The sequence below is a fragment of the Chiroxiphia lanceolata genome, chromosome 18, assembly GCF_009829145.1.
Source record: "Chiroxiphia lanceolata isolate bChiLan1 chromosome 18, bChiLan1.pri, whole genome shotgun sequence".
In the NCBI taxonomy this organism is placed as follows: domain Eukaryota; kingdom Metazoa; phylum Chordata; class Aves; order Passeriformes; family Pipridae; genus Chiroxiphia; species Chiroxiphia lanceolata.
Window position 1 is genome coordinate 6,630,148 of NC_045654.1, and position 20,747 is coordinate 6,650,894.

Consider the following 20,747-nt stretch of genomic DNA (forward strand, 5'->3'; position numbering starts at 1 on the left):
GTCCATAGGCAGGGCTACTGAGGGGTTTCCGTAGAGCCATTTATCTGGGGGGGGGGGCAACATGGACTTTTCTTACCTGTGGATTTCTGCTCTCCATTAATGGGCTAGTTTGGATCCTGGCAAAGGCAAGGTGGGGGATGATGCCTTTTCCAGGGAAAGAGGGGCCAGGAGTGGCACAGGAAGGGTCATGAGTCAGCTCTGGGGAAGAGGATGTGCCATAGGAACACAAGTGTGGTGCTGAGGCCGAGGCTTGGACAGGAAGCTGCAGCTCACCAGGAGGCAAAGGCCTGCCCTGGCCAGTGCTGGGCACGAGCAGGTACCACAGGAGAATTAAAATGCAGCAGCCACCCAGAAATGAAAAATGTGTGGCTGAGCTGCTTATGGGCCAAGAGTTGACCACAAATGTGCCTTTGAAGTTACACCTTTCTCTTGCCAGCCCTGGGGCAGCACTATTCACCAGAACTCCCAGGTGGGAATGCTGTGAGGTCCCACATCCAGGCCTGTTTCCGTTTCCCTTCCGCAGCACCCAACAACAAAGTTCCACCCTCCCCTTGACAGGCCTGGAAGTGTTGTGGGGTTGTTTTTTCTTTCCAGTTTACCTGGTTTTACATTTGTGTGAGCATTTCAAACAGAGGAAAGCAGATGTGTTCTCTCTGCATAGCTGTGGAAAGTATCAGAGATAAAAAATGAAAACCAAAGCTCAGAAACCAGAAAGCAAATCAATATATTTAGAATATGTTAAGTAAATCCTGTAGTTCTACCTGAATTGTGATTTTTGAGAACCCCAAAATGGAAGTATTGTGTACCTGGCTGCCTTGTTCTTAGGACGACATTTTGCCACAGGATAAACTTCAGTCACTATGGAAACCAGGATAAAGCCAAATACAACACACAGAACACAGAGGGGTGGTCCTACCCCTCTGCTCCAGAGCCTGGAGCCCCGGTAGAACTTGTCCCTGCCACACAGAGTCCTGCACTGCCCGGTGTCACTGCCCAGTACCCCTGAGCTACCACGGGAATTTTGCTCTTTGAGGAGTGTTCCAGGAGCCAGTGTTCCAGCCTCCTCAGAGCCTGGAGGGGCTCCACGGAATGTTCTGCTTTCGAGGCTGAGTTCACTCTTCTTTCAATGCCTCTGAGCTCTCACGCTTGCAGGCTCCTTTTTGTTTTTTAATGACAGCTGATGGTCAAGCGTTACCTGTGGGACCAGCGGGAGCAGGTGGGACTGAGCCCCAGCACGGCCAAGCCTTGCTCCTCCTCCTGTGGGTGCCAGACCTTATTAATTCCTGGCGTCCTCGCTACTGACTTGTGACTGCGATGGAGGATAAAGAGCCGGTCTCACAAGAGGGCGGCATTGGCCGCGGTAACAGCCTCGGATGGAGCCGGGAACGCGCCTTTCCCTGGCGGAGGCACCGCGGCTGCAGGGCCGCGGTGCGGTTCAGTTCGTATGTCCAGCGAGGGCAGTGCGGAAGCAGCAGCGACCCGCAGGAGAAGGATTTTGCTCGACAGACTCAGGGGATTCCAGCTCCCTCCGCCCGGCAGGGGCTGGTGCTGGCGGCGCCCCCGCCGAGACCGGGGCTCGGTGTGAGAGCGGGGCCGGGCACTGCGGGACAGCGGGACTCAGGACAGGCCGCCGCGCGCCTGAAGGGCGCCGACACTTCCCGTTGTGCCTCCCCGCGGCCGGGCGGGCAAACGGCGCAGCCGCCGCCGTTGGGGCGGGGCTGTCCCTGGGCCGCACCCGCCCCGCCCCGCGCGGCGCCGGCCCGTGACGTCACCTCGCCGGCCGACGAGGGCGCGCGGGGCGTGGGCGGGGCCGATCCGGCGGCGCGTTCTGATTGGCCGCTTACGGGTGAGGTGTGCGCTCGCGGGAGCTGCGCGCCCTCGGATTGGCGGCGGCCGGCGCACGCGCGCGCCCCGAGGGCGAGGCGCGGGCGCGATTGGCCGCGCGGGCCGGGGCGGGGCCTGGCCCGAGAGCGGCGCGTGCGCGGAGCGACGGGAAGATGGTGCTGATCAAGGAGTTGTGAGTGGGGGCGGCGGGGGGAGCGCGGGGGCTCCGGGGGACACTGAGGGACACCGGGGGTGCTCCTTCACCGCCACCGCCCCGCCCGGCCTCCCCCGCCCGCGCCGCTCTCCCCGGGCCGCGGAGCCGCTCCGCCCGCCCGCCCGTGCGCCGGGGCCGCCGCCACGGCCCCGCTCCGGCCGGTCCGCACCCGGGCACGCGGCCCGGGCTGCCCCTGCGCGGAGCGGGAGCCGCGGCCCCGCTCCGGGGTCTCCTGGACCTCCGTCCCTCAGGCCACGCCGTGCCCAGGCGGCGGTGCCGCGGCGAGCGCGTCGTCCCGCGGGATTTCTCCCCGTTTTTCTTAGAAAGCGATTCGGTGGCAGCGGCGACCGTCCTGGAGCGGGGCCAGGGCCCTTCCCTGCTCGCAGCAACCCTGAGCTGCCGGCGCCGGGAGCTCCACGCCGCTGGGGAGGTCTTTCTCGTGGGGGCTTCTGCCAGCAAACCACCAGCTGGTTTCCTCCTCCGTCCCACCCTTTGGCTTTAGATTACTTCAGTAACTGTAGCCTCAGTGGTAGTAAAGGTTCAAAAGCTTAAACAAATTTAGCACGACACAAAGTTGTGGCAGAACTGGAAGTAGATCCGAAATTTCCTGGCTCTTTTCTGCAGTTTCTAACATCCTCCACCCATTGTTTTTCTTTTTGTACCGTGTTTGGCATTGAACTTCACTTGGGTTTATTGCATTATACCCAAAGCCTCCCTGTCAACAGAGCATTTCTAAAGAGAAAACTTGAATTAGTTCCTTTTGACGCTTTCTTGAATACCTGTGTTACAATTCATGTCTATTATCTCAGATGAAGCCTAACGATTCATTTTGTTGAATTTGCTCTTTTCCAGCCGAGTGGTTTTACCTTGCTCAGTGCAAGAGGTATGTCCTGGTGCTCCCTGCTTTGTTTGGGCTCGGGGGGGGGGGGGGGGGGGGGGGGGAGGCTGTGTGGGGTCCAAATGTCCCCTGTGCTGTCCCTGCCAGAGGGGAGTGACACAGGCATGAGCCCTGTTCCTTCCCATCAGGGAATTTACAGGGAGGCAAATGCAGCACAGAGGCTTGAGCTGGTTCTGAGCCCTCCACTGCCACCTGTGCCACTGTGCCCTGTGGCAGCACTTTCCTGCTGATCAGGCACTGAGGGACTCAAAGCCTTTTCCTAAAGCCAAAAGTCGGAATTGTCCTCTCCCATGTGAAGCCAGCAATTCAAATGGCACTGAGGTGCATTTAAAGGAGAGGCATGAACAGGGGGGCTGAACACACTCCTACACTTGTCCTGCAGTGTGCATTTCCTGGGTCCTGGGAGGGCAGCATCTAGTTGGTTAAAAGTATGAACTGGGGAGGCTTAGAGCGGGAAATCAGTCACTTCAAAATCTGTAAACTCAAAATGTATATTTCTTTGATGCAATGAAGCACAACAAATACACTTTGTTCTTAGGATGGGGAAAATGAAACATAACAACTTGGGTGTGTGCCGAAGTATTGGGTTGTTATGAAGCAACCTAGGTATAAACTTGGTGCTTGTGAGCTGCAGATATGTGTTGCCAGAAGGTTGTCAGAGTTTACTAAATGTCTTTTATATGGTGTATTTTACTTTCCTGATAATTTTGTTTGTACTACTGCATTTTTACTGGAAACAGCTAAATTGTTTTATCTATTAAAAGTTTTGGCCAACTTCAGTGCTGACATTTGAATTCTCTTCCCTTTTCAGTATCAAGTTGGGCAACTTTATTCTGTGGCAGAAGCTAGCAAAAATGAAACAGGAGGTGGAGAAGGCATTCAAGTCTTAAAAAACGAGCCTTATGAAGAGGATGGTGAGAAGGGACAATATACTCACAAGATCTACCATTTAAAGAGGTGAGGAAAACATTGATGCACATTGTAGTCAGTTTGTTGTGAGGGCAGCCTTCCATTGTTTGCCATTCTAGGACACTTGCTTGTGTTATTCTGCCACTCTGTAATTTGCTGAATTGTGCATTAATGCTCTGGTTAGTAGGAAAACGTGAAATACAGTGGATTTTAAATATATGTGATGGAGAATTACTTGTATGGGACAGCTAAAGGAATTGTGTTTGCTTGCTCTAGACAGAGAGGAGTTGAAGATGAGTGGGACATGAGGTTCCTGCCTTAATTATCAGCTGTTTTTTTTTCCTTGAATCTAAAATAAAAAGGCCAGGAACTTATTCACCATCCTTGGAGAAAAACTGAGGCTGGAACACTTACCTAGGTTGATCTCTGTCTGTCCCTTACACACACGTGTACCCAGAGTTTGTTTAAAGTTGCCTCCTTTAAGGACACCAGCCTTGAGCGTTCTCCTGGGTAACACCAAATTTCTCTTGTATCAGATTTTGTTACTTTTTTCCCTCATGTCCAATTCTTGGTCCCTCTCAGGAGAGCTCTCTTGGGCTAGAGAGGGCAGTTATTGTCAGGAGTGGTAATTCAGTTGCTCTTGGAGAGCTCCAGGTCTCCTCTTCAGGCACAGCTGCAGACCCTGCAGGGCTCTAGGTCAGGAGCTGGAGGGGAGGGCTCTGCCCAGTGCTCTCCCTCAGCAGGTGTCTTTGCTGCTCTGGAAGAGGAAAGACAGTACACCTTTCATCAGAATCACATAGCTCACGCTTGTTTACTTTATTATTACCTTACCCATTTTTTCCTTTATTATGTTGTGATCAGGAAGGGTTTTGGAGTTCCTGTGTATTTCACTACACGTGCATCATAACCTTTCAAATGCTTGGGTAGAATGTGCCTTTCTTTTTGGAGTGGAAGAAACCACTGAGGAATTTCAGCTGGCAGAGTTTTTAAAATGTTGTCCTTGTTTGTTTTTTCCAGTAAAGTCCCTGGCTTTGTAAGGATGATTGCTCCAGAAGGCTCCCTGGTGTTCCACGAGAAAGCCTGGAATGCGTATCCCTACTGCAGAACAAGTAGGTCTCCCCTTGTGTGTTTTGCTGTCAGTGTTCGGTGAAGGGATGGGCTGAAATGGTTTAGAAGAGCGGGGCCATCGAGAGGAAAGTGCATTTCAGATGTTCCTGTGGCATGTGGGGGGGTCTCCTGTGGAAAGGAGAGCTGCTCCTGGGGCTGCTCGGGTCCAGGGGCCTGCGGAGACCTGGCATCCAGTGTCCTGGGATGAGGGTGAGGAGGGGATTCCCTTCAGGGCTAGGACAGAGCCTGTGTGAGAATCACTATATTTTCATAGTCTGTTAGAGCTGACTGCTGGGTTTTAATGTAGTAACTGTAATTCCTAAGAGTAGTTAGGCTGGGAGTAGTTTGTGTGTGTTTCTGTTGAATAGTTTGAAGTGTCCTGTAAGGAACTCCCAAGGTTAAGGCCATCAAATCAAAGTCTGCTGAGCTCTGCTGTGATGCCTACAGCTGCTGTTCAGACTGACTGTTGTACTGCAGAGCAGTTATATGTGAGACCTTTCAGAAACAATCGTATCTAATATGACTCTTTGTTTCCTTTTCCTTTTCCTTGCACGGGTTTCCAACGACCAGTTGTGACAGTGAGTATTTGAATTCCTACCAGTCCCATGTTGGGTTTTTTTGAGATAATATTTTGTCTGCTGTTACCACTACAGTTGTCTGGCCCCAGCCTGTCATATGTGCCTTGCTAGGGTTCCTGGCATAGAGCTCCTTGTTACTTTATTTGTCTGTATATGGCTATAATTAGAAAAAACTGTAATTTGTAAGAGAAATTATTTAATTTTTGTCACCTTCTTTTATGCCTTTACTTACCATTACAGCTGCATAGTATCTGACCTGGTAAGACATAATGCTAAAAAGGGGGGGGAAAAACCCCACACCAAATTAGAGGCTTTTACCCTCTTGATTGCAAGAAGAACAATGAAATGGAATCAGTCCCTACCTGTCTGAAATGCCACTGCTGTAAAGTGAATTCCTGCCTCAGTTAATATGTGGTAACTGGGAATTTAAATGGATCAGCATAGCTCAGGGTTTGGGTTTGCTTTTTTAAGATGCATGGAAGGGACATCATTAAGACTTTAATGCCCTGTGTATATGTTTTAGTGGCCTGTTTAAGGACACTTATAAGTTAAATGTTAAACTGCTTTATCTGCTCACCTGCAAATGTGGTTTAGATTGTTACCAGGCAGATGCAACACAAGGAGTAACAAGTGAGTTTGAACTCTTGAGCTTGGCTCATGATACCTGTGCACACAGGTCTGTGCTTTCTGACTTCTGGAATCAGCAGGGTTCTGTGATAGCCTTTAGATGTATAGTTTAGTAATAGCTGGAGCTTTATGATGATTATTGTGCTGTGCAGTAACATCTAACTGCAGTATTAGTAATTTGGAAATGACTTGAACCCAGAGGTAAAGAACTTCAGGGTTGAGGAAGCAGGACAGCAAATGGCAGAGTTATTTCTGTTGGTGTGCACAGCTGGAGCTGAAATTCTCAAACATACTTACTGCCCCAGCTTAAGATTATCATGTACCTATTTCTGTGTGTAGGTAAAGGGGCTGTTTCTCTGGTAAATTAAATAGGTTGGTGTGCTAATCAAGGCTTAGTAGTTACTTGTATGTAGATACCATTTCTCTAAACTTTAGGCATAGAGGTGTAATCAGACTCATGCTTTTTGCTTTTAATTCTTACAGAATGAATACATGAAAGATGACTTCTTCATAAAAATTGAGACCTGGCATAAACCAGATTTGGGGACAACAGAGAATGTGAGTTGAGGTTTGGATACTAGGCCTTAGTGCAATTGTACAGTTAGTAAAGATAAAGTATCCTATACCTGGTAATGGTATAATTACTGCATAAAGTCAATGCCTGATCAGTAAGTAAAGCAAGAAAAGCATTATTGAAGTCCTTGCAAGGTGGTCAAGCTGTCTCACCTAAGGAGATCCAAGGACAAGAGAAGGTTTTTGGTTTTTAAGTTGAGGTCAATGCAGATGCTTGATTCTCACACAATTATTTCAATAACTTTTCACTAAGTTCTCTTTTTACTCCATGTTCTTTTACCTTAAACATGCTAGTGATAGTTAGTCTGACAAGTTTATTTGAGAACAAGTTTTACAACAGGTTTCACAAGACCATTGGAGCTGATCTGTGTACAGTCTGTAGTTACATATTGAAGCTGCCTCTGTAAATCGTCCCAGCTGGCAATGTTCTCATTTTCCTCCCCAGACAGTTGATTTGGTTCACAGGTCACTTCAGGATAATTTTGATCTGTAGTGACAAACATTTATAAACAGTCCACAGAGTTGCCAGTCTGTTTCCAGTGCTTGGATGAACTGTAGCACTGGATGTGCTGCACAGAAGGGCAGCGTTCCTTGGGCAGCTCTGCTTCCTGTAACTAAGTTTAGGTGTGTTGGACAGACTACAGGTGAGGAGCTGATTTCATCCTGAGACCTTTACACACGCTCAGACCACACACACTTCACCTGGTCCACATTCAAGGCAGCCCTATGATTCAGGGAGCCTGTGAGATCAGTCAGGTTATCAAAACCTGCATATTTGCACTTGGAACTTGTACGGCTTCTTTCTAGCTCAGAAAGCTCATGCAGATTATGGAGTGGGTAATGGCTCTAATTAGAGCTTGATTTCATTAGTGCTAACAAATGTGGCAGATGAATACAGCTTAATTTTAAATCCAGGTTTCCTGAATGCACAAAAAGTGAAGGCTTTGTACTGGTTTAAACTTGGTTAGTGAGTGAATTAAACTGTAGCTGTGGAAATCATTCCCTTTGAGAAAGGCAGAGGAAAAAAGGGTAGTTTTGGAGAATGCTACCTTTATGTAATTCTGAAAAACTCCATGGCACACATATGTACTGCACAAGGTGCACCACTGTGTAACATGCCAGGAATCATTCCTTTTTCTCTTTTTGCAGGTGCACAATTTAGATCCCAACACATGGAGGAGTGTTGAAGTTGTCCATATTGATATTGCAGATAGAACTCAAGTAGAACCAGGAGTAAGTAAAAGCTTTGCTACTGGGATATAGATGCAGCCTGCAGCTGATTGCACTGGTGGTTTGTGTTGATTGTGAATAAGCTGAAGTGTGTGAATTTCACACAACAGAGACGTGAAAAGTATCTTAAACAGAATCACTCATTTACCTGCCTCCCTTACTTTCTTGGTTTTAGTGCTGATACTTTCAGCACATCTGGATCTGTTGGGGCTGTTGTCTGGTTTGTTTAATTGTAACAGCTGGACTGTTCCATGTGTAATAATTTTTGGACAGTAGGGGAACGGTAGGCACTAATATGGAGACTGTTTCCACAATAAATTTGATTGTCTTGAGTTTGTGCAAGCAGATGTTCTTTATACTGCTTCACTGTTATTTTCTGAAAATAAATACTAGGATAACCTACATTCTGGGGAGAGAACTCCTTTGCAGGAGGGCCTTAGAAGTATTTTTAGTACATTATCTTCTTTTTGGTCTTGTGTATTTGACCTACAGAATATCAAAACTATGAGTGCAGAGCAGTCTCATCCAAAGTCTTAAGTCTCTTCTGATGTTACTACATTCCATTTCCTTTTTGTTAACTTGTAACACCATTTCCACTTTTAGCAAATATTTTGAGCAGGTATTTTCAGATTCAAACTCACAGTGTAGCCCATCCTTGTTCAGGAATACTTGGGATTAATTTGCACCACCTGATTCAAATTTTCATTTCCATTTCATCTCCAGAAACTCAGTTTTGCAAAGTCCTGATTTCATAACCAAAGCCTGGCTTTGTGCTCAGACTCTTAGCAGACTCTGGTAACTCTGAGTTACCTGCAGACTCACACCCCTCCCATTCACCTGTTTGCCCCTTCTGGGATTAGACAGCAGGAATTCTCTACACTTCTACAATTCTCCTACACTTGGAATCTCTTCTGTTATGAAAATCTGCATTTTCCAGCCTTTATCTTCTCAGGACTCCAGGAGAGAGACTTTCCATTTATGCTGATATATTTTTATCAATTTTAGATCACGGAACTTGATTTTTTTTTTTTTTTTTTAAGTTCAGCTACATTATAGTAACAAAATTGCCCTGATTGACATGCTGGCTTTGTGCCTTCAGAGAAGGCTGCTGGTCTTGGAAAGTAAATGTCCCCTATGAAACCATCACCTGTTTTCCCTGTGTTCTATTTGTCTAGAGGTTCTTTTCCTGCTGTTTGTTTATCTCTGTTCAGTGATATTTGAGCAATCACCAGTTTACTCTGTGGGGTAATATCTGAAATCATGTGCTTTGTATGGTTTGGGGGTTTTTTTTGTTATGATGCTTATTTGGGAATTACCATTCTAAGTGGCTGGTTGGGTCTTTTGGTCTGCTCCATTTTTTCAGGGAAAAGCAACAGTCATTGTTGCTAAAGGAAAGTTTTATTTGTACATTTATCTTCTCAGACATTGTTTGCCTGGGAAAGCAGCTCAAATGTACGACCTTGGGTAACAGCAGGACTGAAAGAATGGAGCTACGTTTAAGATTTAGCAATTTTGATAAAAGTTTTCGTACATTCAAGATTTATCTTTTTGTTCAGTGAATTAACTTGTCCACCCTGCTGCAGTGTAGCAGTTACTTTAGTTTCAGAGCCACAATTGGCATAAATATAAAAATAGTAAATTTCTTTAAGCTACTAATGGCATGCATATGCTAACTCATGCTCATTAAAGTATGTATAAAAATAATTTGGCTGACATCTGTGACTTTCTTTAGATAAAAATTTAACCCTGCCCATTCTTAATCATCTCCAGCATCCAGTCCGTGTCACTTTATGTGATTTGTATATAAAAATTACTTCCCAGGAGAGGAAGACTTTTTAAAGAGTAAGCAAAAGTGAACCCTCAATTAACATCAGAAGAGGCTGTGGTTTTGGAAACAATTTGTAGGAAAGGAGAGTGTAGTGAAAACAAATTGAAATCAGATTTGTAGCTATTTTTGTACAACGAAGAAATTAAAAGTCTTGTTCTAGGTCACAGTGGATCTTCATTGTATTTATTACTTGAAAGAAAGTTGTAGAACTACAATTTTGTGCTCTAATTAGATTATTTTACACATGCCTTAAGAGTTCAGATTTCTGTGTGCTATCTATCCCTTGTTCTACAGTTTGAGGAAATATACTGGAAATGCTCTTCTGTAGTCTGTAAGGAAGTGTTAAAAGATTCTTGAGTTAAAGAGTTTGATGGGTGGATCTCTTCCATTTCAGACTTAATTTATCATGTGATAGGCACCTAAAAACTACATGTTATTTGTCCTGAAACTTTTGAGTCATTATATGATGACACATCCCGTGGAACAGCCTATCTCTGTATAAATCGGATGTAGTTTTAGCTTACTAGTGTTTTCCTCTCCTCTTTGTTTTCTATGCCTAAGTAAGGCTTTTTCATCCTGTCCTGGGTGTTTATAAATCTCTGTGTCTTCCAGCCTCCTTTCTGGAGACCTTTAACTTCTCGTTCCGAGCGCGGCACGCCGCGTGCATCCGTGATGCAGGCTGGTTTCATTTCTTGTTTGAACCTTGGCATTCTTTCAAAGGTGATTTCAGAGAATGGTTTCCCCTGATAGCTGTGCTGTAGCTGCAGGACTCTTCAGGAGATGGGAATGACTACAGGACATTTTTGATTAAAAGCCATTTAGCCAAGCCTACCCAAAGCACACGGCTGCACGTCAGTGAAGTGCACACTAGTGCTGGTGACTGTTTCAGTTATGAGATGTGGGAATCTGACTTGGAAATATGACATACTTGGATAAACCTGATTTTGAACTTCTGTTGTGCTGTGAATGAGCACTCACAGAGCTGTGGATCACGTTGAGGTGAAGTGCTGGTAGTTGTTTCGTTCCACAGGGACCTTGTGTGAGTTTTCTGCTCAGTAACACCAGTAGTAAGTATGTTCTCACATTTAAAACATTAATACAATATTGAACTGAAAAGCCAGAATTTGTGTCCACCTGCCTAGTTAGTGTGATGCCACTGTGTGTTCAGGAAGTGCTTTTCATAGATTTGCAGATCAGGCACCGGACTTGTATAACTTTTATGTTAGGTTCAAAAAGTTTTCTTAAAATCATTCTGTCCTGTACATATGTTTTCAGTTTTTATACTTCTTGATAGTGAACTGTGAACTCTCAGGAGTACTGTTACCACTCTGAGCAGGTCTAAAAACTGAGAATGAGAATTGTAAAGAAGTACCCAGGTTCTGGGTTTGTTGTAATGTTTATTGTATATAGTTTATGATCTCTCTAAATAATTCTTTTCAGTAGGTTGTTGCATTCATGCATGTTATGTTGAGAATTTGAGCAGAAACTGCCTGTGAAATTATATTTGTGTATTTCTTTGAAATAGTTTTAGCTCCTCTATCTTGTTATGCTGCTGCATGCTGATGTTTGCCTGTCTGGCTTTCCAGAGGGCTTTGGGGGTTTGAGCTGTAATATTTGCTCCAGCAGCTGCCTGCTTTTCTTCCTAAGAAGGACTTGCTGTTGTCAGGAGTTAAGCTCTTGCTGCACAGATATTTTCCTTAAACTCTGCAAAGAACTGTTGTTTATTTGTACTTTGGCTCTAGTCCAGTCTTCTTCCCTGCGTGCTGGTAGGGTTTGTGTGTGGAGAAGAGTTCCTACAATGCTCTCCTGTCCATCTAGGCTTTAGTCTATACAGGGTTTTGTCTGTCCTTAACAGGATTTGGGTTAACTGAATTCTGAAAGGTCTTGATTCAAAGCTTCTCTCTCTAGCATAGAAAACTTTACCATGACTCATGTAATTTCTTTGAACTTTTGTTTTCACTCCTACATTTTATTCCTAGATAACATTTTGTTCCCCAGTGTTTCCAGCTCTGGTTATTTATATGTGGGTCCCAAATGCAAGAGCACAGTTGCTTTTTACCAGTGTCCCTGTGCAGTGGGAGGTAGGATGGCAGGTAACAGCATCGTGTGGGCTTGGGTGTCCCTGGAGTATCCAGACAAATCATCCCACAACATCAACCAGGCAGATCAAGGTTGCACATGTAGGTGAGTTTAAATGCCACATGCCCCACACCACTGTAGTGTAAGCTCTGCCTTTGTAGGGTATCCACACAGTGAAAATAAATTCAGGGTTATCTCAATGCAGTACCTGTTTTTATTTACAAAACTGGCACTAAGATGTGGATTCTTGTATTTCTGTTTAGCACATCACTGCCCCAAAGCAGCAGCAATAGTTGTACCAGCAATTAGTTATCTAGAGCAAAATTGTTTATCCATTACTACGGCTTGATCCTTTTCCATGTCTTCCATCCAGTGGTTGAGTGAAATTTTTAAAAGGCAATCATGATCAGTAATTTAAAACATTCAATATATTTCCATAAAAACACTCTGCTCTAATATTTGCATAGATTTCCTACAGGTGATTTATGTGTAAAGAAAATGCCTCTTTTTCCACCCAAGGATTGTTAAAAAAAAAAGTGTATCACGTTGAGCCTCCAGGACACGCTGAACCTGAGGATTCCAGTGGGTTGCAGCTGTCCTCTCCCACAGTATTTGGAAGTAACTCATGAGATGAGAAGTCTGCAGCTGGTGTCAAGTCCTGTGAGCTGTGTGGCTCCCTGGCTCCCGGCTGGGCTCTCAGAGGAGCCAGTCTTGGACACAGCCAGTGACTCTGGCTCAGTGCTGTGCTCACTGCAGCAGGAGCTGAGGCAGGGCTGGATATCTGCTGTGTATCTGCTCTTTTTGATGTCTGTGAAAAGGACGTGTGCTTTACTGCAGTGAAATCATAACTCAGTGGGTTTTACTGAAATTCAGGTGACAAATATGTCTGTTAGTCTTTCTGCAATTACAATAATTCGAGTGGGCTTTAAATGTTTAAGGTTGCTGAATTTCAGTGTTGCTGTGCCGGTTCCTCGGGCCGTGCCCTGGGGCAGGTGAAGGGTTGGGGAGCACTGGCAGCCCCTGCTGATGCTGGCTGGCTCAAATGTGGGCTCTTCAAATAAAACACGTCGTTTCAGTTAAGAGGGAGAACTAGAGGGAGCTCCTGGTTTGTGGAAGTTCATAAAACATTGGTTAGCAATGTGATTGGAATGTCTTGACTCACTTGGCTTCTTCTAGGAAATATTTGTTTCAGTTCCTAAATTTTAATTGTATATGTTTGAACGCTCCATATGGAAGTTTGAATAGCTAGTAATGCTTTCTAGATATATTAATTACAGCATGGCTGGAAAAATCTATTAAAAGTTTTCTTCAGCCTGTTTCAATACACATTGTAAGTAGGTATGTTAAAAGAACTGGAAGAGTGAGAGAAAAATGGGGAGAAGAAAGTGTAACAGCTGATTTTCTGTAAGTGAAGTTGGATTCCTCTGAGAGGACCTCCTGGATTTTCCAGTTCTGTCTGCTTGCAAAAGGTGATTGTAAATGTCAGAATGGTTGTGAAAGCATTAACAGCTACCTTGTGTAGCCTTGCTCTGTGGATTTGGAATTTCAGTCTGGAAGTAGCCTTTGTTCCTCTGTGCTGATGGAAGAATCTAGAGCTGAAAACTGGTGTGGTCCACATAGTCTTCAGCATCCAGGAGCTGCTTCTCTTGGAGGTGTTTCTTTCCTTCCATGATCTGCAGGTCTTGTCCTCCTCGTTGAAACTATATTTAAAAATGAGACCTTAAACTCTGCTAGACTTTCTTGGCCTTTTCTGTAGCACCCACCAAGCATTTGTTCTGCTTTGAAGCAACTTAAATTGTTACAGTTCTCCTGAGTTGCATGGGTGTAGTGGTAATCTTGGGTGGATGTTTTGCATACACTGTATAAACCTCATTTCTGAATCCTTGCTTTCTCCTCCCCTCAGAGGTCACAGACCCGGTGGGACAATGCTGATGGCACAATGTGCACAGCACAGGGCAGCTCTGGCCTAGAGCAGCCCTGGAGAGCTGTCGTGGTGCAAGCAGGTCGAGAGCACCACAGGGGACACAGGGAGTGAGCAGTGTGATGAGCCAGAGTCAGCCTGGCAGCTGTGCTCCACCCATCCTGCTCCACAGCACTCAGGGAATCACTTTGGCAGTCGAGGGCAGTGGGATATTGAATCTGGTGGAGTTTTCTTACTATAAGGGTGTTTTATGTTACAGGACTACAAAGCTGATGAAGATCCTGCATTATTCCAGTCAGTTAAGACGAAGAGAGGACCTCTGGGGCCAAATTGGAAGGTACTGGGAACATAAAGCCTTATGAAGTCTTTATCAGCAGAAAAACAGAGTTCATGGTCCCTTCAGAACTGTGCTCAACTCCAATTCAGGAAAAAATTTCCTGTGGCCCAGCACATCCTCCATGGACCCCAGTGACATTCCACAGCAGCACACAGCTTGCCAGTACCCCTTGCCCCTGCCAGCCATCAGAATCCATGTGCATGCCATCCCAGGAGGGAAGGGACTGTGTGTTCCACACCAGGGATCTGAGCAGCCCAATGCTGTGCTCTGGGGTGAATCACAGGCAGTCTGTCAGGACCAGCCCCTAGTTACTGATTAGAATGTAGTTTTTCTGTAATAATACTTAGAATTATATTTTATCATTCTTATAACATAGTCAAATTCCATTAGTTTCCTATAAATTATATTAGCTATAATTCTAATACACTAATTAGAATTATAATTTCTAATAATTAAAGTAAGTTTTTAAAAATTTAAAACTTCTTTCCCATTGTCCCCAAATAGAAAGAGCTAGCAACTGATGAGGAATGTCCCAAAATGTGTGCTTACAAGTTGGTGACCATCAAATTCAAGTGGTGGGGACTGCAGAACAAAGTTGAAAACTTTATACAAAAGGTGAGTGCTTCTGCCTTGTGGGGTAGGAGGGGCTGTGTTAATGTGGGGGTTGAGCAGAAACAGCGATGCAGTTTCCTGTCCATTCTCCCAACCAGTCCAACCATTTGTGTCTGGGTCTCCTGCAAATGGGGCTTTACTGGTGGTATCAGAACAACTTTCTAAGGGGAAAAAAGCAAAGTCTTCAGGAAGTCCTTGTTCTGGTTTGTCAGCTGCCACCTTGGAGCTAAAACAGATTTTAAAAGGATTCTTCATCATTTTCAAGTAATGTGAATTGCTGAACTTGCTTGAAACTTTTTTTTTGAAAGTGAAATTTGTTCATTTTTTCCATGCTAAAGCATGTGAGAAATGAGGTGAATTTTAATTGGATGCAGGGGTGTGAGGGGGCTGAACCTGTACCAGTGTGAAACAGCACACGCCTGAAGATTGTAACTCTTCAGACTGAGCAGGTGCAGTCACTTCATCAGCCTTTGGCAAGTCTTAGGCCAATGATCTAATGCTTGTTTATCTTTTTAAAGCAAGAAAAAAGGATATTTACCAACTTCCATCGCCAGCTGTTCTGTTGGATTGACAGGTGGATTGAACTGACTATGGAGGACATTAGGAGAATGGAGGATGAAACCCAGAGGGAGCTGGAAGCGGTAAGAAAGCTTTTTTAAGGCTTAGATGTGGGTGCTTCTACCTGTAGATTTGTCTGTTTGGAAACTGAGACAACTTGTGTTGTATCTGTGCCCGTGTGTGTGTGTGTGTGTGTTTGGGCAATTGTTGATGAACATTGTGGCCCCTTTGGTGATCCTCCTGTGCAGCCCCCATGTGCTTCAGGCTTCTGCAAGCTGTGCTGGCAAGCTGGAAGTGGCTGTAAGGTAAATATCTCTGGTGTCATTAAACCCAGAATGCCTGCCCTGACCACCTCTGTGTTTATGCCACCACAGCCATTGCACAAAGTCCCATTCAGGGCCTTTTTGCTGCTTGTTGATTAGAAGTCAGAGCTGCCACCTTCCTGTTCCCATCACGTGTCTTGCTGTGTTTCATTTCTAGTTATCACTAGATCTGATCATTTTTTCCTCTTCAAACATGTTTTCAAGCAAGTTTGTATCATGTGTCAGCTGTTCCACTGTTAATTAGCACAGCAAACCAAAATTTTACTTCCAAAAAGGAAGTCACTAAAATTAACTGAGATGGTGTCAATTTTCCTGCTTTGGTGGCTGTGAGGACCAAATCTCTATATCCTGACGTGAGCTGATGTCTGGGAGGAAGCTCGGACGTAGGGATTTGTCACTGCTCTTTCCTTTCAGAGGTGGACCACCAAAAGAGGCTGGAAAGGAAGCTGTCTTCTGTAGTGTCTTTCCAGAACATAACCTTTGGCATGAACCTTTCCCATGTAAAATCCTGATGGCGATTTGCAGGTCCTTTGCAGTCTTTGGATTTGCAGTTGTATTTCATCCCATGTTGGCAACTGCTTCATGCCCCAAACCCAGTCAGGTTGCCGCTGCCCTTTCACTGTCTTGGTTCTTCCAAAACACAGTGTGTCTTCAGCCACAACTTGCTTTTTGTGTGGCTTGACTCATTGCAGACACTCTAACCACGTTGCCTGAGGCTCAGCCCAGCTGTGGGCAGGGCCCTGCGGCGCCTTCTGTGCTCTGTGCCTGGCACCTCTGTGCTGTTGGTACCAAACCAGCTGCAGCTCCTCCATCCCCTGTCGTGCTCTCTGGGGACTTTCAGAACTCTGTGGAACAGCCTGTATTGTGTAGGGATGTTTCCTGGGTTTGGAAGAAGTGTTTCTTCACGGTCCTGCGCAGCCATAGGTAGATGTGCTGAGATGGTAGCACCAAATGTTCTTCTCCCATAATCTGGAGGGTTTGGCTGCATTGGCAGCCCCGGAATAAGCTTTGGACAAGACTGGTCTTCACTCACTCATGCAGACCTTGTGCGCTCTCATGGGCATTTGGGGATTTTTGGAGGTGTTCTCTCAAATCACAGGGATTTCTTCTTGAATTCTACTTTATGCCTGATCCTGTTCCTAGAGCCAGCTGTTCCCAGGTGTCTGTGAAAGAGGAAGCATAACCACTTTCCTCTCTAGACTGATTTTTGCCAGAAGGGTCCCCTTTTGCACACCCATAGTTCTTCATTTGAAGTGAAAAAGACTTTATCCAGTTTCCTGAGCAAGGGCAGTAGTAGTGAGGGGTGCTCACCAGGGGTGTGCTGGAGAGAGGCAGCACAGCCTGACAAACCTGTGTGTGTGAGGAAATTGTTCCTCTGTGTGTCTGTGGACTGTGGATGTTTGTCTTCTTGTAGAGAAAGTTGTTTCACATTTGTCACTGGTAAGTAGCTTCTTTTAAATTTTTTTTTTTTCAAAATATTTGCTGCTTTTTAGTTCTTACCTTAAGCCAAACCCAGTTCACCTGTCTCTGGGTGTAACATTTATCCTCTTTCCTAAATATCAAATGTATTTATTTAGTATTTTCTTGTTTTGCAAAGCAAGGCAAATAGTTTTTTGCAAATAGCTTCCTATGTAAGATATTGGCATCAGGAACTTGTGTGCTGTTGAAAAAACCTTTTTTTTTTCAAATGTATTGATGTTACACTAACCCAGTTTTCTGTGTGTATTGTGAGATGTGAGAGGAGTGGGGACCTACTGTTTCAGGGTTTTCTCTGCTGTTACAAGAGGGGTATCTACAAACACCTATAAATGATGCAATTTCAAGGGGTTTGTGGTGAAGTGCATTATTGGAGAACATCATAAAGGCAAAACTATCACTGCCAAATAATCTGAATGCTAGCTTTTTCCCAAATAAGTTCATATTGTTTCATATTCAACTACTCCATCCATTGTGCTCACCAGTAACTGCCATTACATCCCCAGTACACCACAAAGTATGTTTTATGGCCAGGACCTCTGAGAAGTGAGTGCTCAGGGATGAGGTGCTCAGTGTGAGATACCTCCGTGCTCCCATCCCTGCAGAGCAGTCGGGCATGGACAGGTCTGCACTTGTGTGTGGCTGAAAGGCAAACCAGGCACAAAGCAGGACTGGCAGTGCATGTTCTTTCCCACATGGCTTCCTGGTGCTCTTCTACTTCTCATGAACACCCTTTCTTCCTCCTGGTCCGAGTTGATCTTTCTCTGGATTCTGTGCACATTCCAGTTCTTTTGTTGCTCCTGTGTGTCATCTTCAGTCAATTTTTATAGTCAGGATCTCTCTTTTGTTACTTTTCTGTTACTCTCTGAGTCCTCATCAGTGTTCTTCCAGTTTCTTTATCCCAGCCCATCTTTTTCTCACTGTTTTTCTTTATCTCTCACTTGCTTGTTTCTGTCTCTGGCTCCTGGAGATGAGAAGCACCTCTGCTCCATGAAACACACATCAGCTCTTCAGTGCAGAGTAGGAAAGCACCCGGCCCAGCCAAAGCCCTCTGACCAACCTCCCTCATGTCTGTGAGAGGGTAGAGATGGCACACTGGATATCCTGGGCAGTGGCTCCATGCTGGAGCATCATGGGCCAGTAAAAATTCAAGCAGCGTTGTTTACAGCTGCTGTTTGGTTCCCAGATCTTGCCAAAAAGAAATACCATATAACCTCTGTCCAAAACCCCTGAGCTGTAGCTGGTCCTGGCTGTGACCAGGGAGAAGCAGTCCTGGCTCTGTAGATCGTTCCTTCTCTCATACTAACCATGGCACGACAGGTTCTGTGTGTGGAGCTCACATTTTATTTCACTTCAGATGCGTAAGAAGGGTTCCGTTCGAGGCACTTTGGCTGCGGACGTCTAGAGGAGTTCTCTGTAGGTTCTGAGGCAAAGCAAGCTGTGTAAGTCAACTGCTGGATGGAAAAGGAGAAGAGGGATTATTGTTCTGATGGATGGGAATTGCTGGCAGAAATCATTCTAATAATCCACATAACATGTGTGGCGTTGCCTTGCTCCTGCTCGATACTGGTGTGGTGATCAGCAGGTGGGACTGACCCGTGGTGCCCAGGGCACACCAGACAGGCATTGCTGCAGGTGCTCAGGCCAGGACAGAATTCCTGTGGTGTTGGCCACCTGCCCTGGTGCCTGATGCTTACCCAGTGCAGACACCTGAGGTGTGGGGCCTGCTGCCACCACGGCGATGGCACTGGGCCCTGGCATGCACCCCTGTCCTTCTGGGCACCAATTGGACACGTCGGCATCGCTTTGCTGCACGCACAGGAGCAGAGTGATCTGTGGACTTGGTCCACATCACTTAGGGAACCTGTGGAGTGTCACCTTCCAACCACTTTCAGTTCTTGAAATCCAGTTCCACCCATTATTTATAGACACTAAACCATTTCCGCAGGAGCAGGTTCTCCAGGAGTTACAGGCTCTTGGTGCTTATGCCCAGCACTGTGGTGCTGCTGTTCCACGCAGGGACTGTTGTAACACTGCTGGGAATCCCAGCCCAACGGTGCCAAATCCCACTGATCCGTGTGAGCTCCCCAGCGATGGGGGCAGCTCCCACCCGAGGACAGCTCCAGCTGAGATTCCCTCAGGAGCCAGCATTGCTTTGGTGCGACTTGCTCAGTCCCGGTGGTGTTCCGACAACCCTGCCCTGGCTTTCCCTGGAGATAATTTCCCTGCCTGTTTGGAACTCCCTGTCTGAGGAAGGTGCTCATGTGGAATTGGTGTTTTCTCTCTCCGCAGCTGCGTAACCAAGGCCAAGTGAGAGGGACGAGCGCTGCCAATGATGAGTGACGACGGGCGGATGCCGATGCCGGCTCTCGGATGTGTGTGTGGGTGCATGACTCTGTATATAACTAGACACGCACATGCAGACGGAAGGGGTGGTTACAGTGTCTCCGGGTGCTATACCTGTCCTAGCAAAGATTCCAAGGAAACTGCTTTCATTATGTATACCCCAAGCAAATAAAAATCAACTGAGTAGTGTCATTTAAAGGATGAATTTTGCTAACTGGTATGTTCATGAATGTCAAATACTGGACCAATTTCTGCCCTACTTGTTTTTTTTTTTTTCTCCTGTCCGAGTCATTCTGCTCTAACTCACCCATCTCTCATTGTAAAGAAACACTCAAACAAGTTAATTTCGGTTTTATGTCTTCCCTATGTGATGAGTTTTGGAATAGGAACAATGAATGTATTTATAGCTATTTATTTCTGGATTGTCATTATCCTATAGTCAAATCAGAAAAAATTTCTATTAGTGGAAATTGGAAGACTTTTACTGCTGAATAAGTTTAACCCAAACGTTACCCACTCACTGACTTAAAAGAAAAAAAAAAATCTTGTTTTATTGGACTTTTGTACATTGAAATGCTAATGGTTTTTCTTCATTAAAATTGGCAAGATTAAGGAAAAATGGCTTGTGATTTATAAAGTAATTGCAACTTGGAATTTTCCAGAAGCTGCTTTTTAGACAAGTACTCTGACAATACCAGTAGAGCATTTCCAGTGTATCTCAGGCCAGGCAGTGCGGAGGGGGACAGCCCTTCTCTCCAGGAACACTCCTGCCTGGGCAGTGACTATTTTCCAGAGCTTCCCTTTGGAAGCCATGCAAATGGTCTGGATTTCACATACAGCAATGGAATATAATTGCGATTTTAGCTCTTTTCATGTTGAAAATACACTTTGGGAGATGTAGACTTTCAGATATGATGAAAGTTTCAGTCGTAGCCCTGATGTGTTTCCATGCTGTTTGTGAGGGGCTGATGCACAAGAGCCCCTGGGGTGACAAATCCCTCCTGTAGCAAACTCCATAGGGAAAAGGTCTTCAGCGTGTTTAAGGAACTATTCACAGCATATAACAGAGGGATATTATCCAAATGCTTGCTGGATTGGAGACGAAGTATTTTAAAAGCACTAGTTAGGTAAAGTTCTGGTTTCCTCCCAGCATCGTCAGCAGGGCAAGCCTTGCATGCGCTCCCATCCTCGTGTTCTGACACTCAGCCAGGTGCACTGGAACCATTTTGGACCTGCTTTGCTCACAAGAGGAGGGATCTGATTTCCATTACTCTGAGTGACAAAACGTTCCTGCACTGGCAGGGTGG

General features: G+C 45.6%; 1 protein-coding gene across 2 annotated transcripts; it reads left to right on the forward strand.

The window, feature by feature from the left end:
• The first annotated feature begins 1,932 nt into the window (after window positions 1-1,932).
• PITPNB (phosphatidylinositol transfer protein beta) lies at window positions 1,933-20,059 on the forward strand. 2 transcript variants are annotated; one of them, XM_032705693.1, is made up of 12 exons: window positions 1,933-2,017; window positions 2,891-2,921; window positions 3,748-3,893; window positions 4,863-4,954; window positions 5,523-5,530; window positions 6,641-6,715; window positions 7,880-7,963; window positions 14,048-14,125; window positions 14,630-14,740; window positions 15,256-15,378; window positions 18,452-18,536; window positions 19,387-20,059. In XM_032705693.1, the coding sequence occupies exons 1-11, from the start codon at window positions 1,998-2,000 to the stop codon at window positions 18,497-18,499; spliced, it is 816 nt and encodes a 271-aa protein (XP_032561584.1). In that variant the 5' UTR covers window positions 1,933-1,997; the 3' UTR covers window positions 18,500-18,536; window positions 19,387-20,059. The 2 variants fall into 2 exon arrangements, with proteins under 2 accessions (XP_032561584.1, XP_032561583.1); XM_032705692.1 differs by lacking the exon at window positions 18,452-18,536.
• The last annotated feature ends 688 nt before the right edge of the window (window positions 20,060-20,747 follow it).